This window comes from Salarias fasciatus, chromosome 18, assembly GCF_902148845.1.
Source record: "Salarias fasciatus chromosome 18, fSalaFa1.1, whole genome shotgun sequence".
Taxonomy (NCBI): domain Eukaryota; kingdom Metazoa; phylum Chordata; class Actinopteri; order Blenniiformes; family Blenniidae; genus Salarias; species Salarias fasciatus.
The window spans coordinates 25016616-25039736 of NC_043762.1; the positions used below are offsets into that span (position 1 = coordinate 25016616).

Genomic DNA, 23121 nt, shown 5'->3' on the forward strand with positions numbered 1-23121 from the left:
TGGACCCCATGGCTCTAAACAAAGGTCGTCTGTTACTGAATTAACAAAGGTCAAATAAATCTTTATCCTCATCAATGTGGAGAGAAAGAAAGAAAACCAACAATAAACAGTCACAGAAAGTAAACTGACAATGAAGCAAAGACTAAAAACAGAGACTGGGAACAATTGAAATCGGCTTCAGTTACAATCAACGGCTTTGATTCTCCAAACTTATCAAAAGTACAATACAGCAAACTTATTAAAACAGGAAGAATAAGAGCAGAGAAATCAAAAACTCAGGTCAAATAAACAGGAAAACAACTGAAGACATGAAACCGTCCCATTTAAAACGGAACAAAACTTAAACACCCCAGCAAAGAAACAAACTGTGGATCACAATCAGTCCTGTTCATCTAAAATAATCTGGTGATGAGGCTCCTCCATTAAAAAAGATTTAAATCACAATATATGACAAAGTGATCATGATCCTGACACCAACATGGACAATATGCAGACAGCAGAAGACTGAACTGTGATCAATGAATCATGTCTGGATTAAATCCTTTCAGTGACTCTGAGAGTTTTTCCAACCAGCAGGAAAAGAAAGATTTCAGGTTTGTCGAGTGAGACGATCGTCAGGAAAGGAAATGTTGTACAAATCTATTCAAGAGGCTGTTTGGAGGAAGTTGAAGTATTTTAAGCTTGTTTCAATCTTTCAAATTAAAAGCCACAGAGCTGCACAGTTATACTGCTTTAACATAACAAGAACAAATATATTCATATAGAAAATATTTAATTCCTTTTTTTTGTTTCCATGTGAAACTTAAACAATGCAGCAGTTTTTTCAGAAACAAAACATTACACTGACCAGAAAGAACAAAAATTGAGGACACTTTTTTTTCGTTATTGACACTAGTTGATATTTTTTATGTGTTTGTGTTTTCCTGACAATACAAAATGCAAATAAATCTTTTCAAAACACTTTATGGGATGTAACATGATTTGTTTTATCCTGGAAAAATGAAGAAAATAGTTTTAAATTAATCTTTTTAAATCAGTAATTTAAACAAGAACTGATACAATCAAGAAAAAAACTGTTTATAAACCATTAGATGCCTGCATTGCAGAGGCAATAAACTGATATTTGATGATTTATTTGTGTCAGCCCATGTTTAACTGGAAAAGTTTTCCAATTATTTCAATCAGATCAAACTTTCTTTCTCCTCATTTCTTTTGTTCTTTAGTTTGTTCTAAATGTGTGAACCTGTCTGAACATCCCAGAGTAATCTCAGCCTGACAGACGGTGAGAGTCGTGGTTTTGGCTCCAGCAGATTTTCCAACACCGAAAAAAGGGAAGAGTTTCTCAGTGAAAGTGTCTTTGTAAGTGTAGATGTGACTCAGGTCTCCAGAGTTGGAGAAGGACACCTCCCCCCTGTCATAGTCCAGCTGGACTCTGATCCTCTGTAGACTCTCCTTCACTCTGACTAGCTGACCAGAACCATTAGTGTGTTTTCCATCACGATGACATAAACACCAGATTCCGTTTTTTGGAGAAAGAGATCTCTCTCCCTTCCTGTCAACTGACTCTTTAGCCAATCCAATGAACCACTCTGGATGATCTCCCACCTCCACCTCCCAGCTGTGTTTCCCTGAGCTGAAGCCCTCAGAGCCCAGGACATCACGATACTTCGTGAATCTCTCTGGATTATCAGGAAGCTGCTGCAGTGTGTCTCCATGTCTCACACTGGTCAGATCATCAGACAGGTAGAGGCGGCAGTGTGCAGTGTTTGGGTCCAGAATGAGAGGAGTGAAGTGGACCAGGTCCTTCATCTTGCTCCAGACTGAGAAGGACAGGTTTCCCAGGTGTTTGGCCACATCTATGAGCAGTCCTGAGGGCAGCTGTGGATCTGACAGTGAGCACTGGGCTCTGGCTCGGCTCTGAGCGTCTCTGGAGCTGCTGAGGAACACCCCGCTGGCTTTCTGCAGCTCTGCTTCAACAGCAGCCATGCAGTCTGAGAGGGAGGAGATCTGCTCCTCCATCCTCTTCATCTCTCTGCTCACATGCTCTGCCTTCTGCTCCTCTTCCTCCCTCAGAGCTGCCAGTCTGGACTCCTCTTCCTCTCTCAGGAACTGGTGCAGCTTGTTGAACTGGGCTCTGATCTGCCTCTCTGTGGACGCCAGCTGCTTCTTGGACTCTTGGACCACGTCCCTGTATGTTTGCTGCAGCTGTTGGTATTTCTCCCTCTTGTCCTGCAGAGACTTGAAGTCACGTCTCAGCGTCTCCTTCAGATCCTTCACTGCTGCTGCTACAGGAATCACTCTGTGGCTGCTGTCATGAGGAAAATGGCAGACAGTACACAAAGCTCTCTGCTCCTGCACACAGAACAGTCTGGGCTCTTCTTGGTGTTCACGACACACCAGCTCCTCCTTCTTGTCCCTCTCTTCTCCCTCAGATGATCCAGATTTCTGTCTGCCAGCAAAGGAGTCTGCCAGCTCCTTCAGAGCAAAGTTCACAAGTAGATTGTCTTTGGAGGATTTTCTTTGACAAATCGGACAGTTTTTGATTCCAGCTTTTTCCCAGAATTGTTTCAGGCAGCTTGAACAGAAGCTGTGGTTACAGCTCAGAGACACAGGATCTCTGAATGTCTCTAAACACACATGGCAGGTCAGGTAATTCTCAAAAGAGCTATTTTTTTCAGCCATTTCCTCTTCAACCTTCAGCAGGACTCACCAGCTCACAGTCTCTTCAGATTTACACCTAAAATCCTCCAGTTGTGTGTTTTTCAGTAGAAATCTCACAGCCATGAGTCGCTGCTCCGATCAACAAAATACTTTTACTTCCTTTGACCTGAGGTGTTGGTTTTACGGTCAGTAGAAATGGGAGGAGTCAGCAGACAGTCATCATAACTACATTCAGATCACTGCTGTAAATATGTACAGAGATCAATCAGCTGCAGCCGAGTGTGACATGAAACAGCTACAGCAACAAAACCACAATAGAGCCACAGCAGAGTTAAGATAAGCAGCCTTTATAACAAGAAAAACATGATGAAATGAGAAAACTCTTCATAACTCAGACATTTATGAAATGTATGGACACCCTGGTTCTTTAGTTTCTTACTTCCACTCACTTTCAGCCTGTTTCACCTGTTTCCCTCTCACAGGAGCTACAGGTCCATCAGGACAAAGTCAGAACAGAATCATAATCACCCTGAACACAAACATGGACTGATCCCTGTGTTACTGACTCTACTGTCTGTGAAACATCTTCTCACAACTCTCAGTGATTCTATTGTCTGGTTCTAGTTCTCTGTGTTTTCTATTTGTTTCCCTGTGTTCATAAATATTCTGACACTGGAGAAAGAGGCCCTTATTTAATTTTTCTCTTGGTGAGAACCCAGTTTGAAGTTTGTCAAAAAGGATCAGCAGCCCTCCAGCTTTAATGAAGCTTGTAATATTATATTGTCGTATTATATGGCAGCTTCAACTTCACACAGTCCAGGGTCCAGAGAGGAGTCAAAGTCTGAACTGCACTTTTATTTATCAGTGTCTAACAGAGAATTTATTGAACATGAAGTTAATAATATATCTGAGAGCAGCCATGAAAGTCAAGAACTCCAACAACCTCCTCTAAATTATACGATCTTCTACAATGCCAAATATTCATATAACTTTTCTAGTCATCGTGTTTTCTGTCTTTTCTGTTTCCTGTTTTATTGTGAAGTCTCACACGTCTCTTATTTTAGTCTCCTCGTCTCTTTTGAGCTGTGAGACCAACAGAGTCACAAAACCAAACAGTCTATGATCAAAAAGCTCAGAAATGCAGCAGGAGGTGAAATCAAATTCAGCTGAAGGTTCAAAAGGAGATCTGGAGCTCACATTATTCATTCTGCTGTAGGGATACTTCAACTTCAATCTCCTTTCATTAATCTTTAATCTCATGAGGATATTGTGGGGCAGATTTATAATTAACAAGTTAGCCCTTTCTGTCTTTGTGTGAATCTGCTATGCTGTGTTATTGTTATGCTTTATTATTGTTCATCTTTGATATTGTTCAGTGCATGTTGCGTAAGGGTACATGTAAGACGTAACCCGGTTGTGAAGTGATTGTTCAGTCGTTGCAGCGTCTAGTGTCGCATCTTTAATTTGTTATTGAAAATGACTGATCTCAGCCGTTCCTCGGGGCTCCCTTCAGCTCGGGGCCCTAGGCAAATGCCTGTGTTGCCTTCTCCGTAGCGGGGCCTCTGCGTATACTGGCACGATCGGCGCTTACACGCTTCGCGGTCACAAAATTTGCGCTGCACGCAGGCATCCACGGATCGATCTGCGCGGACCCTAGCGGACAGGAATCTATGACGATTTTTTCGTCACAGGGACCAATGCGCAACACGGCCCCATGCGGACATGTATGAATGGGCCTTAACAGAGCTAGCGCGGAGACTAACGAAGCTAGCACGGGTGCTAACGGAGTGAGCATGGATGCTAACAGGAGCTAGCTGAAATTGACAACAAATATTCAAGCTGGTGAGCGACAGTAACACTCACTGAGGACATTTCTGCTGGCTAGCTGTGGTTTTTCATCAGCAAAGTCAGTAACTTGCATAAAGCACCCATAGTCTGTACACTGTGAGAGCAACCACTGCCCTGCAGCAGCCACTGATCAGCTGGGGAGCAGATCATTCTGTTACACCAATAAAAGGCCACTCGATAAAATCCTAGTGTTTTGCTTAGAAAATAATAAAAATGTCTGAAGAAGAATCTGCAATGGGCCCTAATGAATCTGATCAAGCTCCAACATGGTTGAAAGCTTTATGAGACAACCAAAATAAAAACCTGCAGGCAATGCTGGCTCCTGTTCTGACACATCATTACATATAACAGGAGCAAATTCAGATGCACAGGAAGCTTTACCACCACTTGCTACCAGTGGAGATTGGAGTGAGACTGTGTGTCAGCCTATGCTTGACAGGCGTGATGCTGCACCTTTGGCCTCTTGGGAGGTGCCAGTAAGACCAAGAAATGTTACTGATGGTCCATTTGCAGCTGAGCTGGATGTCATTAACAGGCGGACCCGCAGTCCTGGGAGTGCTAATGCTAAACCTGATGTGAGACGGAGAGGCTCCAGAGACTCTGTCTCTCTAGAACTTCAGCGCTCATTTACCCACCATGATGAGCACAGGCTGAACAGCTCCAGCTACAATAGTCAGCCCACCCTGCAAGAGGGGCACAGACCTAAACTTGCAATATTTGATGGAAGTGACTACTGGGACTCTTTCCTGCTGCCATTTGAACGCCAAGCCAGGAAGTATGGATGGACTGCTGCAGAAAGAGTAGACAGGCTGCACAAGTGTCTGAGAGGAGCTGCAATACAGTATGTGTGCTCACTGCCAGAACGTACAAGGGAAGATTATGTTCTTGTGGCAGGATGGGTGTGTTTAGTGTTGTTCTCAGCCTATTGGCTGGGGGCGCTATAAAAACCCCTCGTACGTCTGTGTCGTCCTCTGGTTCTTGCACTTCCAGGTTGGTGCTGGCTGGTGGCGGTGTTCCATGAGAGCAGTATCGCGATGGCTCCGGGGGAGCGCGTCAAGCGCATGCCGCAGCAGCTGTAGGTCTGCTGGTCTGAGCATTTGCCCCGCCAACGGATGTAGGAAGCAGTTCTGCCCTGTTCGAGCCCCGTTTTCAGCGCAGGCACACCACGGCTGTCTTTGTCTTTGTCCTTCCTGGAGCTGCTGTCATATAAAATGTTTATCCTGAATCGTGTCCTCGATACGGTGGCATGTTGGTGTGGGCCAACCCAACCACGCACGGGACTTTGGACCGAAATGATGCGCTCTCCTGTAGGCCTGCACAATATATTCAACATTTATTTATAGAGGAGTAACCCCTTGAGATGCATCATCTCGTTTTCAAGGGGTTCCTCTGAATGAAATGACAATTAACATAAGGAACATGGCATAAAAAAGGGCCAACCATAATAGTCATAATACAATGAATTGACAAGAGAACTAAACAAAACCAAAAATACAAAACACAACAATAACCACGCACACACACATACACACACACACACACACACACAGCTGTCGTGAATCAACCAACCTCCCAGCCACTGCCACCACCGCATCATGCACAAAGTAAGACATATGGAACCATCAGACTCCATTATATTACAAATGTGTCTGTTTTTGGCATATAATACAGTTTTCAGCATAACATTGGTTTAAAAAAAATAAATAAATAAATAAATAAATAAAAAAAATAAAATAGATGGTAAAACACAGATATGTAAGAATATAAGGAAAAAAAAAACACACACACACACACAAAACAAGCACAACAAGATTAAGTAACAAAAGCATCAGTGCATACTAAATGAATAAGTAAGTAAAGCTAAATAGAACGGGGTTTATTGTGAGCTGGGCAGAGGATCCACAGCTGCAGGCCTCCCCCCTGCCCAATGAGCAAAGGGTGACCAAGGGGAATGAAGTACCCAGAACCCTCCCCAAACCTGAGAGGGTTGACTGGGGAAGTGAGGACTTGTAGAGTAGTGTAGCCAAGCCTCTGCACTCCCCTTGAAGTGTGGAGACAGTCAAGATATATCTAACTTATAAACATGAACAGACATTCCGAAGAAATGAGAAAACAGAATTTCGAAACATTTGAATTGAGTTTATTGAGCGAATATGTTTGGGAAGGTTATTCCAGTCATGAGGAGCTTTTACGCTGAAAGCTAGTTTTCCAATTTCTAATCTGGTTCTAGGTACATTCAGATAAATTTGGTCATGATGACGTAAACCATAAGGAGTACTGAAAGGCACTAAGTATCTTTTCAAATAAATTGGGTAGTTGAGGTGTATACATTTGAAAATAAACTGTAACCAGTGATACTGTCTCCTCTGAGAAGGAGCAAGCCATGACAGCTGCTCGTACAGCTCACAGTGATGAGTCAGATAAGGACAACGGAGAACAAAACGACAGAGTTTGTTGTAAACAACATCCAAAGTGTGCAAATAAGTTTGAGTCGTATTTGAATATACTATATCTCCATAGTCCAACACGGGAAGCAGCAATTGTGTAACTATTCTTTTCCTAATTTGAAAAGTGAAACAGTTTATAGATCGATATAGTGTTTTTAAACGATAATTCAATTTGTTAGTAATGTTTTGTATATGTCGTTTAAAAGAGAGATCTTGTTCCAGCCACACTCCAAGGTATTTAATGGAGTCTGTGGGTTCAAGAGGAGAGAAATCCAAAAAATGTAGACTAAGGTTATTTTCCAGAGTATCTATACACCATCGCTTGAACAACATAGAGAATGATTTAGTTTTGTTAAGGAGTAATTTATTATATGACAACCACTGTTGCACAGAATCGAAATCGTACTGCAGGGATTCATTTATTTCTGAGATAACAGGTCTGGAACAATAGATGACTGTATCGTCTGCATAAAGATGTATATCACATTTTGTGCAGCAAAGTGGTAGGTCATTAATAAATATTGAAAATAACAGAGGCCCAAGAGAGGAACCTTGGGGAATCCCTTTATCAATTCCAATAAAATTAGATTGAGTGCCTTGAAATGACACAGATTGGCTGCGGTGGTGTAGATAGGATATATCGTTTGAACATCGCCATCGCAATGTGCACATGTGCAATAGTCACATCGCAGGATGTGCAATATTTTTTATTATTATTATTTTTAACTTTTGTTTTGCTTCGTAAAAGCAGCCAGCTCCTCCATGCTCCCCACAGCCGCTCTCCCCCTCCCTCCTGCTCGATACTCACCGCCCCCCTCCCTCCTCCACAGCGGGGGGGGGGGGGGGGGGCGGCTCTCAGGCTACACTCTGAACACAGGCGACATGCAGGAGGAAGTGACGGAGGATTTAGTCCCCATAAAAAGGCCAACATGTGAAATCTGGATGTATTTCGGCTATAAAAAAAGACGATACGGAACAAAAAAACTTTTTCTGCTGACAGTGCCTCATCGAGGTTGCCTCAACACGAGGTAATACGTCAAACCTGTAGGACCATTTGAAACGCCATCACAGGCCCCTGTATTTCTAGTGCAAAACCAAAGACCCCAGGTGAAACTTCATCTTCTCAAAAAACAATTACAGTAGCCTTTGCCGACATAACACCATATGATAGGAACTCCAAACAGCATCGACAAATCACGGATGCAATAACTTTTTACCTAGCGAAAGACATGGTGCCATTGAACACCGTCGATCGTTAAATAGGGATTTAAAAAAATGATCCGCATGCTCGACAAGCGGTATGAAACACCACGTATTTCTCTCAAGTGGCCATCTCCCCAAATAGAGCTATTCAGGTCATCTGGTGAAAATTCTTCTATTTTTAATATCGCAATATATATCGTAATATATCGCAAGCCCCCAAAAAATCGCAATGTCAGTTTTTTCCAATATCGTGCAGCCCTACTCTCCTGTAAATTAAGTGCTTTTTTTTTAACAATAATTTGAACGAACCTAACTCTAAGAAAATGAATTATTTTCACTTGGAACCTCTGTAATCCTCTTGTCAACCAGTAAACCTGTGTGTCCTTCTGGGTTATTTTGAAAGTTAAGGGGAACGATTGCAATCTTCCAAATTGACCTCACACCCCACTCTGTTACATTCTCTTAGTGGAGGAGCTCACAAAATGTTTGGGGAAAAAAAGAGCCGCCGACCATAGGGGCGGCTGTGGGTCAGTGGGGAGAGCAGTCGTCTGATAATCGGGAGATTATTAGTTTGATTCCCGTCTCCCCCTGTCTGCACGTCGAAGTGTCCTTGGGCAAGACACTGAACCCTGAATTGCCCCCGGTGGGTGGACTGAGCGCCTTGCATGGCAGCCGCCTCCACCGGTGTGTGAATGTGTGTGTGAATGGGTGAATGTGATAATACAGTGTAAAGTGCTTTGGTCTCTGCTAATGCAGATGAAAAAGCGCTATGTAAGTGTAGTCCATTTACTATTTACCACAGTACACAGAAAGCTGGGGGGAACTCCGGCAATGAAAAGAGACACCTGCTGAGTTTGCAGTTGAGGTGCGACGTCTCATTACGCTTGCATACTCTGGAGTTGATCTCCAGCTGCAGGACCAACTGGCAACTGATGTTTTCCAAAAGGGCCTAAGAAATCAAAAGGTGGCCGATGAAGTTATGAACCCTTGCAGAGGTCCGACAGCTTGGAGAGGCCCATGAACATAACTCCAGAGCTACGATGGGCTGTGAAACTGAATCAAAGAACCGGGCCAGACGTGTCTCTTGGGCCACACCGTAAAAAAGAATTCTACCTGTTAGTCATGATAAATTAAGAATTTTAGTCAGCAGGACTACAAACTGTGGAAACAGTTGTGATAACTCATGATGTTATGTTTATGTTGTGTTAACTAAAGAAAATTTGTCAAACTTAGAAAAACGATTCCAGCGGAATTAGGAATTTGAGTCAAAACGATTAACCGATGATACTTTTCCTCATTGGACATTTCTGATGACGTCAGCACGTTGAACGTGCATTCAAACAGCCCGGCGGTTCTGCTGTCCGCCAGTTTCTGAAACTACACGTCCATGTCCAGCAGCTGCATGCCGACTTATTCCTTCAGCCTGGGTTCAGTCACGCTCCTATATTCATAAAAGGTAAGTCACCGTTCTTTATGAATGCTTCCTAGAGGTTTTTTCGTGCTTTTAACTTGTTAAGTTATTAGAAGGCTAAACGGGAGACCTTTAGCTATGCTAAGTGGAGCGTCTCAGGATGAGTAAGACACACTTTGCTATTTTAAACATGTTAATTCACAACTTGCCACTCTGAATGACATGAATCCAGTCTGCTCTGTGCAGACTGCACCATGAAAACGCAAGTTGAGTTGCAGCAGACGACGTTTGACGACGTTTGTGAGTGCATGGTGGTGGTGGGGGGGGGGGGGGTGTTAAATCTGTCAATCTTGTAAATCTGTCAGTACAGATTCCACACATGCTTTACATTAAAAGGCTAATTCAAAAACAAGCATTTGTTCAGTTTTAAGTGAAAACTTTTTTTTTTTTTTAATGGTGTTTACTTTTTTTTTCCCCTTCAAGGTCCAAGTCTTGAATTTAATTGAGGAATATACGGTACAATGCTGCTGCCCTCAGCCCACCTAAAATATTTTTCAGCTTTTAAATCCTTTAAACTGTTGAATTTGACACAAAAACTATGCATTGATAGGCAAGTGTATGTGCACACCTCTAGAACATTAAAACTATTATGACTGTTGAGTATATTGTAACCATTGCCACTGTACTAATATGAGATTTTCTGCTGTAGGTCATCGTATTTGCTCCACCTGGCTGCTTCATGGATGAGATGGACAGGTAAGCTTTGCACTTCTGTCACGGGAAATACAGAAGAACACTTAAACACTACAGAACCAGCCATGATGGAAAAAGTTTAGCTCTCTCTTGCATTTACTGTGATTGTGTGTGTGTGTGTGTGTGTGTGTGTTTTTTTTTAAATCTCTCCAAACCCATGTTGCAAACCAGTGGACCTTGAAGTTAAATGTCTCTTTTGCGACTTTGAGGAACCTGCAGACAATTAAAAATTCTAACAGTGTTTTCTTTTGTTTTTCTTTATATCTTTGAGGAGCCCACAGATATGGAGGACGACATGACGAGAGGATTGAACGTGGGAATCCTCAGAATACCAGAAGGGGAGGATCTGACTGACCTGGCTGTGGTGCTGGAGGATCAGATCATCCTGCATGGCATCAAGGACTACTCACACTGCTCTGCTGTTTGGACTGCTGTATGTGCTCAACATCGACTACACCACAGAGCTAAAATATACCTTTGAAGTCATTCAGAAGGTTGTGATGGGCATCGGAAGTGATCACTGCTCAGCAAGAGTCCATGGACTGAGGACCAGAGTCCTCTGTGGGACTGTGTAGGAACCACACAGAGACCACTGCTGCAAAGTATGTCACTGCTATAATGTTCCAGAATTGTCTCGAAAATTTCATTTAGTCTCTGTGGTACTGTTCTTGTGACACTATTCGGGTACCACTTTGTAAAAATTTTGCTAAATTAAGAGATTTCCTCACAAGCCCAATCTATAAAGGCAGGAAGTTGTGTTGTGTGTGGGCCCAGCATTCTCCTCTAGTTTCATCTGGTTTTATTGGGTTTTAATTGTAGAATGTCGTTCTTGAAATAGGTCTTTCAGTATTGTCAATTTAACAGTTTTACAGTGTTGTAAGTTCACAGTTCTCTTCAGTCCAAGCATTTGGCAAGACTCCCGTTTTTCAGTGTCAGTGCTCAGTTTAACTGCAAACTTTTTTTCATATGTGAGCATGGTGACAAAAAGAAATGTTTTTTTCCTCAGATAGTTACCATGATTCCAAGCTTCAAAGATTGAGAAAATGTTTGATGGGAATCTGTGATGTCATTGCTAAATAACTTGTTAATAAATGTTGCAATGGTGAAAAGACGGAACTTGATTTTTTTTTTTCTGCAAATGTATAGAGACAAGGTTAAGTTAAACAAACGTGTAAGGAATTATATGTATGCAGAACTTTAAAACTTTATTAGAATTGAGTCCTGTTGAAGCTGACTCCAATGCAATGTAATTTTCAGCTGACAAAAAGTAAAGTTAGGTTAACTCAACATTGTAGGTAAACTGAACAGTAAATTAAGTTATTCCAGATTTGTAATTTCAGTTGAAAGGGATTAAATGATAGTGTTGACTAAACTACAGAATTCTACTGGAACTGATTTTTACTCAAGTTATGAAAACTTAAAAATTTGAGTATAATTGAATTGGAATAAATTTCATTCAATTTGAAAATACCATTTATTTTGAATAGTTCTGAAGTTACTTGAAATTATTTTCTTAAATTAAAGCAACTCAAAATTCTAAGGCAGCCTGGACACTAACTTCTTTAAGTTGAAACAAAGAGTTATTTTTTACGGTGCAGTGACAGGGAACCCTGTGAGGATGTCACTGCTACTGCTCGAAAGGTGCGGACCCCCCAGTTTGTGACCTCTGAGCGGTTTGCTGCAATGACCGACCAAATGAAGACCCTTGTTCATGCTGTAAAGCTACAGCTACAGCTTGATCATTTCCAGTCCACATACAAAAAGCACCAGCAAACTGGAGAAGCAGCTCGACTTCCCTCGCTGCTGGAAAGGAAACAGAAACACCTTCAGGTGCAACCCAGGAGAGCCGCTCCCAGTCATCAAGCCCTACCTGTGGAGCAACATGTTTTAAATGTGGAGAAACAGGACACTTCGGGAGGGACTGCATACGGTAATTGAGTCAAACTAATGTACACCACCACGGGGACAAAGACCTTGACCCACAGTTGCAGTCAGGAGTAACACCAACCCAAGTTCACCCATCACCAGGACTACAGATTGGCCCATAATCACACAGGACCACATTTTATAAACATAAAATACTTTGTTTCTGTATCACTGGATCTATAAACTAGAAATAGTAATAGCCTACTATGAAGTTCAGTCACAACATTAATAATCAAATATTATCAACATGGCGTTGCACCTTTGGGTGTACCACATATGCATCAACCTGATTATGATGTTCCGTGTACGCCTTTCCCCAGAGATCTTACGTGCCCTTTCCACCAAAACTAACCAAGTGCTGGTTCAGTGCAAGGGTCGAGTTGGTTCAAATCTCTTGTTCCCAAAAAACCGGTTTGCTTTTGCACCGACAAGAAGCCGTGTCATTGCATCACCGTAAACCGTCGGTACACCGCTGTGGACGTAGCCGCTCGCATACAAACCAAAGCAATAATGGAGGACTTCCATAAAGTGTTTTTAGCTGTCTAATTTTCATGGCGAGCTATTAAAGCACCATCAAGCTGGGTGGTATTGAAGCACCGTCAACGAGGGTGGCCAGTTAGCGACTGGCAACCAACAACTAATTAAAACTGAGTGACTGTGGAAAATAACAATTGTTGGAGAACTTAATCTTAATGTCGCCTCCTTAATGTAAACCTCCTGAAAGCAAGTTGGAAGGGTCTGTAAATCATTCCAGTGCAAACTTGTCAATCAAGGAGCCACACCACCTCATTATGAAAACTTTAAAGCTATAGTGCGTAACTTCGGTCACCCTCTAGCGGAAGTCTGCGTTCTTACAACAATAAAGCCGGCGCTTCCATGTGACGTACACCCAGGTGTCCCCAGTGTCCCCCCTCCCCCTCTCCCCCCAACCGCTCCCACGGTGATTCGCTTCCACAGCGCGAATCACCCTTGGTTTTTATTCTGTGTGAATAAGGACAGCTGGTGAAAAAAAGATGGACTCTTCTGAAGAGGTAATTGTTTTTGTTTTTTTTTGCCACAGAAACGCAAATAGTTTATTACAAACGGGAGACAAGGTGCCTGCTAATTTGTAACTGACGGATTAGTGAATTTGCAAATGTGTGATTATTACCGTGTGACATTATGTTAGCAGGCTGCTAACATTACAGCATAACGTTCATAGCACCATTTACAAAAAAATAATAAAGTACTTATATAATTATAAATCAAGTCACTTACTTATCCAACAGCAGCAAGGCAACATCTGTCTGCCCTCAGCCCAATTTCTGCTTTCAACGCTCTCCACTGAGGAAAAGCCACGCCAATACAAATCCTCGTTTGCCTTCTCCGTCGGTCACTTTCCTTCTTCGCCAGCAATCCTTCTGCCGACCGTCCAGGCTTTTTTTGGGTGGTAGGATCCACTTCAGGACTCTTTCTTGGCCGTCTCTTAGGATTATCTGCCATGCCGCTTCCTCATTCTGTCTGAGCTCTGCCTGTTGCTATGAGACCCTCCGCGTGTCCTCCCCCTTCCCTCCTTGTTGTGACATAAAATGCGTAATTTCCTGCGCGCCAGCATGAGAATGTCGCCGGTCGACAAGCAAAGCATCAATTATAGGCTGTGTTCGAAACCGCCTACTGCCTCCTACATTCTTCCATACTCATACTATCCATCCTGCATCCTGCTTACTCAGTCCATCAGACAGTATACAAAGCGTTTACACTACAGCATACTCCATGACCCACAATGCATTGCACTCCTCCCCGAGCCGAAATCGACCTGCTAAAGCTGATTTCACTTTAGCTCTAAACTCTTCAAATGTACAACTTCATCGAGATTTTTTTTTAAATTAGGCGACAAAGTGGTCGTTTAGAGCCCGACTGTGTCGTTTATTTGTCCGAATACCAACTGTTTATGATTTTGTTCGGACGAATTCGGCGATATGTGAGCCAGCCGCGGTGAGCGGCTCCAGCACGGAGGTGTCAGAGAAGCAGGAGAGAAGCAGAGCACACACGAACCCTGGACCCGCGAAGGGGGGCCCCCCGCCCGGCACGGCGCCCAGCGCCGTGGCCATAGCAGTCAGGTCCCCCGACCCGGCGGCCCAGCCTCCAGGCCCGGTCGGGCTTTGGCGGCGGGTGACCGCGGATCACACCGCCGGCCGCCCCCGCCACTCCAACCGGCTCCCCGCCGACCCGCTCGGCAGCGGGACCGAGACACGCGGTCTCACCCAGCGGTCCTACGGAGCGGGCCCGCCCCGGGCGTCGCACTGAGTCGGTTCCGGAGGTCCGGCAGCGGACCCCCGGGCCCCCCAGTGCCCCCAGCGGCGGGCCCGCCAGCGAGCGCAGAGTTTCTCACATCCTCCGGGGAAGCACCCAGAGTGCAGGGCTAGGCCTCCCCCCCCCCCCCCCCCCCCCCCCACCACCACCACCATCCCATCACCATCACCACCACCACCACCACCACCACACCCGCCGGCCGCCAGGCAGCGCAAGCTCTGTCTGGCGCAAATGCTGTCCGTCGCGTTGCATCTTGGGTAATTTAAGTATGAGTAGTGAACACACAATGTATACTCAACATTTCTGGCAAATGCAGTATGTATCCGGGAACTTCTCACGTACTCAAAATCGCATACTACCAGTGTAAACGCACTGCATACTCAATAAGTTAATATGAGTAGTAGGTAAGTATGCGGTTTCGAACACAGCCATATACGAGGGGGTACCCAAAATAAACAGGAATTTGGTCAGAAAACAATAATAATAATGAGTTCCAACTTCAGGCCGTCAGATGTGCTGCAGGTAAGCCTCATGCACATCTGTGAGAAATCTGAGCTCCGAGAGTTACACTGACGCCTGTCAGGAGCTATTTATAGTAACAGAGTGCCGCTGCGGTCTGCGATTTTTCCAAAATGGCGACATTAACTGGAAAGCCAGAGCAGCGCGCAAACATTAAATTCTGCTTTTTGCTGGGAAAAAAAACAGCAGCAGAAACACTCACCTTGTTGCAGCAAGCCTACAAGGATGATGCTCTGAGGAAGACTCAGGCCCATGAGTGGTTCGGGCGGTTTAAGAAGGGCCAGATGTGGAGGAGGTGACAGAAAAATCGCAGCCGGCTCAGAATGACACAATTACGCGCGGGTCTGACGATGCATTCGTGAAGTGGGAGACACGGCTGGAGCGCTGCAATAATGCGGATGGAGATTATTTTGAAGGCGACAGTGATGTTTTATTTTGAAATGTCAGAAATAAAAAGTTACAGTCAATTTCCAGATTCTTTTGGGTACGCCCTCGTATATTGAAAAATCCTGCGACATGTTAGAGGAGCCGATCGGCTTAATCTGCATTTTGTCATCTCCAGTAGTAGTGGCTTGGCTAGAATGGACTATCACAGACATTTAAAAGTTACGTACTATAGCTCTGAAGGTGCCTTAAGGAGTTTGCACGTTTTATGCGAAACAGCGCCCCCTGCAGGCCTTGGACGTAACGCAGCTTAGTGAAAAACTCGTCCTTGTGGCTCCCGTGCACGGAAGAGGGGGATTCCGTCTTCGCTCGTTTAGTGGCGCTCAAGTAAGATTTAAGTTTCTTTTACCTGGTGGGGTCTGTGTGGAGCTGTGGCAGTGCAAGAAGCCAGTCTTTTCTTACTTTCTGGAAGATCCTGCTCAGTTGTTGCTCACTAAGCATCTGGCGGAGTAATGGCGGACATAATGAAACCTAACCAGCCGGAGCGCGCATTTCGTCATTCCTTTCAAATTCTCCCCAAAAAAATGCTGGTGCCAGACCGGCACTGTGACTTTCAAGTGACAATTTAGCGCTGTTAGAGGTACTTGTAATGAATATGTCAGGGCACATTGTACACATCATTAAAAATGTGTAACATATTTATGGTGGAAAATAAGTATTTTTAAGGTTGTAAAACTCCTTAATGCACCTTTAACATTCTAATATATTTTCAGATGGAGCATCTGATCTGTGTTCCAGATGATGAAATGCAGTGAAAAAAAAACAAAAAAACAATAACTCTGAGTTGTAGAAACTCAGTTTTATTGATGTTTAATTTTGAATTGGAGTCTATGGAGCCACATGCCTTGTCCATTGTTTACACTGGTTTTATTTCATGTAATTTCCTATAATCAACATGGACGATTTCATGTTATTCTATTTACAATCCAGATGAACTGCTTTTATCTGGACACTGAACTTTTTAATTACAGCTCTCTTGTGTCCAGTATATACTCTTCATCTAGTCTGTGCAATTGTGCAGTGTTACATTACATAAATTACATAACGTCTGCTACATTTCCAATCACTAACAACTTCATCACACCAGAGTGTAAAATATTGTCAGTTATTTTGTTTTTATCATTTTTTTGGGACTAAAATCGAAGCATTCTGTGCCCCAATCAGTGTATGTTTAACTTTCCAATAATTCAGACGTTTAAGAAATTTGTATTTGAACAGCATTGTTATTTCTTATATCTTGTATTCAGTGGTTTTATATTATTGTGAGTTGTCATGAAGTGTTAAAAGTTCATTTAAATACTGTAGGAGCCATAATAATATAGTGAGTAAATGTGACACTGGGGTTACTATGGTAACGGATGGGAGCTTGGTCACGTGAAGCATGCCGTGATTAGTGGTGATTGTCAGGAAGTTTCAAAAGGGCGTGTTTCACCTGCAGTCAGGGGGAGAGAGGAGAGCGGATGTCTTAACTTTTGTTGACCGCTCATTCGCATGTCTGCATGTCCGCATCCGCATGCTTGATTTCTCCATTGTGCAAGCAATTAAACCACCTAAACCGCATCCAGAGTGTGTTTCCTGGACAAGTTGGCAGCGCGTCAGACACATTCTGGACACTAACTTTCCTCTCAGGCGACAAAGTTGGTTTGGAGTCACCACAAATACAATTTAATGTCAAAAGGTGAAAAGAAAAGGCAACGATCACAGAAAAAAATCCTGCTGTGTTGAATTCTTCCTGGATAAAGTCAAAGGTCAGAAGAGGCAGATAGAAAGTGTGAAGCTCTAACGATTCCTGACTCAAACACTCAGATTTCTGTTATTTCTCTAGTAAACATAACAACTTGTGTCTTCTGTGAAGAAGAATTGACCTTTAAACAAACGTATTGCAAGGTTTTGATAGTTCCACTGTTACATGAGGAAACAAACATCACAAACACAACAGCATTTAGTTAAAAAAGTTGAAAGAATTATTGCATGATTATTAAATATAGTTCAAGGTAAAAAAAAAAAAAAAAAGAATGCCTTAAAATAAACAAGAGTTTTATCATTGGGGAAGCTTTTTCACTATCTCTGAGAATATAAAGTCCCTAAAAAAACCCTGATGGCCACACAAAAACCTCGTTCCCCTGTTTCTCTCCCACTCTCTAAGGTTTAATTGAACTGAAGCAATGTGGGCTCACTTTTCCCAGCATCCTCTGGGAGCTTTGTTCGGGGACTTTAACGAGTGGTCTCTCTGACAGAAATGGAGTCAGTGCTGCTGGAGTCAGACAATCAGCACGAACCTTCTTCCTCTGGTTTCGTTGGCGTTTTGTCTCCTCGGTCATGTTTGAAGTTTGAATGAGAACACCCACTCGGATTCACAGCTCATTTGGACGGGTGTAATTCCCATGGTGCACTGTGGCCGCACGGCTCTTCCCCTCATTATAAGTGTGGATTTGAACTGTTTCATTCAGAGGTTATCCATAAAAAAGAATGAGCAGGATTACAGAACTCTTGTATGTTCTATGAATAAAGGAGAGCCCAGTCGCTCTGCTTTAAAATCTTCTTCAAACCTTTCTCACTGAGGTTGAAATCATGTTTGCACTGGTCAGTAAAGTGAAAGTTTTAAAATTTTCACTTGAAAATGTAAACAGGAGTTTAGTCAAACAGTAACTGTGAAGACAACAGCTCTAACTAATGCAGTGGACTCAGTGGAGTCAGAGACCTGGAGAAACATGGAAACAGGAACTGTGACCGTTTTACTGGTTTTATAATAGTATTTAGGATTTAAGAGTCATCAACAAGCTTCTGGTGGAAAAGAGTTTGATCCTGACCGCTGAAAACAAAACCTGTGGTCTCGATGCTGACTGTCATCCTGCTTTTCCTGCCCTGTAGAAGATGAAGGTCACGGCTTCAGTCTGCATCCATGCCGAGAAAGGTCAGATGGTCTTCCTCACTGAGGATCTCGCTCTGCGTCGGCAGGGCTGCCACAGTCAGAGAGAAACCCGAAACAGCACTGTACTGCTCACTGAGGAGGTTTCATCTGCTGAGGAGCGATGACTGCTAACACTGTGTGGCACACACACACACACACACACACACACACACACACACACACACACGCTTAGATATAAGGAGTGGAAACAGCTTGCGAGCCGGAATCTGCCTGAGGAGACGCAGAGTCACATCGGAGACGCTGAGGTAGGAAAGGAAGCTTCATGCAGATGTTTTCATCCTGATGTGAGACATTTTGAACTGTAGGTACATGGAAGTGTTGTGTAAGCAGTGATTATCCTCATTTATTTTCTACTTTTATGACTGTACTGTCTCAGAAATTGATTTTTTTTTTTTCTGGACAATACAAGTTGCAGAGGACATCCTGGGACATCCTCGGGCTTGAATACAACGCTTGAATTATTGATTTAAAAAAACAAAACAACAACAAAAATATCCCTCTTTTTCTCCTAAATTATCCAAAATGTTTTTTACTTTTTAGCTGTATAATTGCAATTTTCCGTTAACCTTGATTGTATTTCTGCATTCAGAGCAGAATAATCAACTGGGAACTAATGTAAGCATAAAGATATTCTACTTTTATCAATTAAAAAAACTTTTACTGCCATAAAATCTGTGTAAAAATGTATGATTTAATCTGATGCAAAGTTGCCAAAAGTACAAAGAACCAGTATAAATGCTGTTTTGACTGAAAAGGTTTTGAAATGTAATCTTTATAGAACCTCTACACCTTAACACCTCTGGTGATTTGTTCCATAACATTTTGGCTGAAATCCTTTTGAACTGAAAACATCTTCTGTTCTGAGTTGAGAAGAATTCAAACTTTCCTCACCTGTTATCAAAAATTGACAACAGTTTATTTACAGGACGTCCAATTTTACATTGAGGAGGCAAAAGTTCTCATATTGTCTACCTCAGTATAATAATCATAAAAAATCATTTCGAATCATTTTTACATGAAAAGATACAAAAATTACTTACATTCTGAGATAACTTATGGCATGATACTAATAATGTCAATTATCTTAATACATTATTGTCAAATTGTTACATTATGGGATTTTGTACAGTGAAAAAAGGGAAATATTATTACATCACTAGTTGCAACACACCTCACATCTTGCTCTTCTTATATTCTCAAGGTCCGGTGTCCTCCAACGATGTAACAAACAGAATAAGTTGACCTAAATCAATCTTAAATTTTCCAACTTCAGCATTGGTATCAGAAAGATATGAAGTTATCAGACAGCATCAGCTGCTCTGACTCTGCAAATGGATATGTGTGTGTGTGTGTGTGTGTGCGTGCGTGCGTGTGTGTTATTTACAAAAAGTTGACCAACAACTTTTTTTAAACTTTAGCTGAAAGCCTGGAACAAAATGAACTTGCACTGGAGTCCTTAAAATATTCAACATGACACAATAATGTTCATGTTATGATGAGAAATATGAAGCAAAAGTGTTGCTCCGCCATCTTGATTTCTGGAAATCCTGCACAAGCTGCTCATCTCAAATCCCAGGAAACATTAGAATAACCAAATATAGTTCATTTTGATGTTACAGAAAAGTACAGGTGACGTACTGAGAGTAACACCATGAGCGACATTGGTGCTTCTGGAACCTTTACCCAGCGAGGGACCAGTTGTGAACGTTTTCACTTGAATGTCCGCTTACCTGAAGTCGTTATTGTCTGATGGGATAAGCAGCACAACAGTGTGGACCTTGTTTACATTGTGTTACTACGGTTACATAGTTGCAGCATTCCAGAAAAGTTGCGTTTTCTAATGTCGTACAGACACCTGAAAAGACATGAAAGTTTTTAAAAAATTGTGTAACGGGGCCCGACACAGACACGTGCACTCATACTTCACCATTTAAAGTCACCACTTCAACTTAAAGACATGTTTTTTGGATCATGGGAGGAAATTGTAGAGAGAGAGTGCCGAGGGAGAACATGCAAACTCCCCAGAGAAAGGCTCCTGACCCCTGCCGCTCTCCCTGCAGACTGTGGCTGGGTCATGAAGCTGAATGTGTTGCTGTGGACCGCGGCTCTCCTCGGCGCCTTCCTGCCCCGCTCTGCTGACGGCCGGCCCGCCGAGGATCCCGCCGCCCGCCGCCTCGCCATCCCGCGACCGCTGCTCCTCCACCAGGGAGAGGAGTTCTCCCTCCGGCTGGGCGGAGGCAGCTCACCCTCCTCCTCCTCCTCCTCAGCAATGAACCGAGCTCTTCTGCAGCTCATACAGCGCCTCCTGCAGGCCCGGGCGGAGCAGCAGGAGGACCAGGGGGACGATGACGGGGAGGAGGAGAAGGGGAAGAGGTCCGAGGAAGCGCCCATCTCTCTGGACCTGACTTTCCACCTGCTCAGGGAGGTCCTGGAGATGGCCCGGGCCGAGCAGATCGCCCAGCAGGCCGACAGCAACCGCAGAATGATGGACAGCTTTGGAAAATGAAGACGGCGCCATCTTCAGGGCCGCGCAAACACCCAGAGTCTCAGACTCCAACCAACAAACTCTTTAACAGCTATTCAGTCTCAAATGTCTTTAACAGTTTAATAAAAAAAAAATGACTCAAACATACTTTTGGCTCCATTTTACATGAAGTGCAGCAGAAAAGTCTCTCCTTCAGGGTGTGTTTTTTTTTTCAGCAGAGTGAACAGACAGTTCACCGTTAGATATTAGTGAAGATATCAAGCACTACAGTGTTTTCACAGTTCAGGGTTCATTTACATGGATAACATTACACCAATATATATGATCAATTTAAGGCAACAAATTCACTTAAAGGGGCTGTATCGTGCAAAATTCACTTTTTGTATGTTTTAACCTTGTTATATAGTTATGTACTCACCAAAAACACCCCAAAAGCATTTTTTTTCCTTCGTGCCTGCGTGTTTGAGCTTTCCTTGTGTTTCTGCTGCTCAGATACCTCTTTTCCACCAAACCGGTTCCCGGGCCGAACCGGGGCTTGGAGCAAATCCAGGGCCTGAAAAGCCCCGCTTTGGTTTTCCACCGCACTGCAGCCACAGAGGGGGAGGCAGAGGAGGAGCAACATCATTGCGTCATTGCAGAACACCAGTACTCAGTACGCAGGGTTTCCGCCAGACCTTTTCAGTCCGGGCACCCCGCCCCCGCTAAATTCTGCAGCGCCTGGACAACGGAGAGGAAAAAAAAAAAAAATAATAATAATAATTAATGACGTTGCATTTGCGGCTGATTAGAAGCTGCGCTCAATTGATTAAGCTGGACGCTCCAACACTACGAGTGCACAGCTGCTGAGTCTATGCTGCTACTGCTGTGCTCCGGTATATCCTTCTGCAGAGCACTGCGCATGCGCAGGTCTGTGTGTATCAAAACGTTATTTTAACGGATTGAAAAGAAAACACGTTTTTTTAAAACGTTTTATAACCATTCGGATTTACTTCACGTGCTAATACGCCGTCCCCTGGACCACTAGAAGGAGTGTTTTGTCCACTTTCGTCAGTCTGGCTCTGTTTCCTCTTCACCGCCAGCAGTTGAGCTAAGCTAATTACGATGCTAACAGCTGGGATCCAGCCACTGGATGCACAGACACAACAAAAGGTATTTATGAGCTTATCTCACTTTGTAAATGATAGGGATAGGGCGTGGGTCCAAAATCTTCTGAGTATTCCTTTAAGGTAAACAGGTTTTCATACTGGCATCCCAGTGTTTTGACTGTTAATTCAATTTTTATCAGATAGCCAGACTCACACACAGTGACACACCATCAGCACGTGTGCAATTTAATCACAACTTGAACTAAAGTTTCTGTTGGAAGCCGGAGTACAGGTAGTGAACCCCCACAGGCAGAGGAACAACATGCAAACTCAGAAAGCCTGGATCCACTCACCGGGGTCCCTTTCACTCAAGGTCATGACCTGCACCAGCTAGGGGAACTCAGTTTCTGAATAAATTCTCAGATTACCAAGATTACATGTTTTCTCCCTTCATAAAATAGAAGTAGTCTCATCAAGCATAACACTTTCACACTGTTTCCATTTTACTGAGAGTTTTATAATTCATTCATTCAATAAAGATGGCAGAGAAAAGGCTTGATAATAAAACAATAATTTATTTCACAGAAAACATTTTTCAGTCTTTAAGCTTAAACAACAACACATTTTATATTCATAAGTAAAATTTAAACATTTTCTTCCTGTGAGCAAGGACTTAAAAAAATGTCTCATGCATATTTCTGGATGAGTCCAGAGGAAAAATGAAGGAAAAAACTTTTTATTGTTGTTTTTTTCAGTGCGAAAACTATTAGAATGTAGCAAAGGGGAGGAGAAGGTGCAGGAAGAGGAAGAGGATGAGTAGGAAGAGGAGGAGGAGGAGGAGCACCTCACAATGATCTGGGCGTTATTTCTGGTTGAGCCAGCTGAAAGAGAAAACGTGTTTCGGTCCGTCTTTGTCGTCCGCCTCACTCTGCTGATCAGACTGAAGAAGAAGAAGAAGAAGAAGAAGAAGTAGAAGAGGAGGAGAATAAGAAATGTAAATTTCCTCAATAATGAATCAATCAAATGATGAGTGATTTCCAATAGGAAATATTTTGAATATTTTGTGCAATTCTATTTCTTTTTAGTTCTTTGTTGGAATATTAACTGTGGTTGTT

At 43.0% G+C, this 23121-nt stretch overlaps 3 protein-coding genes across 3 annotated transcripts in view; 1 reads left to right on the forward strand and 2 right to left on the reverse strand.

Annotated features, from left to right (window-relative positions):
• Positions 1-881: 881 nt before the first annotated feature.
• On the reverse strand, positions 882-2682 carry LOC115405375 (nuclear factor 7, brain-like). The gene has a single exon (XM_030114940.1). The coding sequence runs from the start codon at positions 2680-2682 to the stop codon at positions 1204-1206; it is 1479 nt and encodes a 492-aa protein (XP_029970800.1). The 3' UTR covers positions 882-1203.
• Positions 2683-20510: 17828 nt separating this feature from the next.
• On the forward strand, positions 20511-20957 carry LOC115405102 (corticoliberin-1-like). Its single transcript, XM_030114562.1, has one exon. The coding sequence runs from the start codon at positions 20511-20513 to the stop codon at positions 20940-20942; it is 432 nt and encodes a 143-aa protein (XP_029970422.1). The 3' UTR covers positions 20943-20957.
• Positions 20958-22753: 1796 nt separating this feature from the next.
• The window catches only part of LOC115406121 (anion exchange protein 2-like), a 29946-nt gene continuing 29578 nt past the window's right edge, over positions 22754-23121 (reverse strand). The window contains exon 22 of the mRNA XM_030116028.1: positions 22754-22946. Within this exon, the coding sequence (XP_029971888.1) occupies positions 22869-22946 (78 nt within the window). The 3' untranslated portion in view covers positions 22754-22868. The remainder of the gene's footprint in view (positions 22947-23121) is intronic.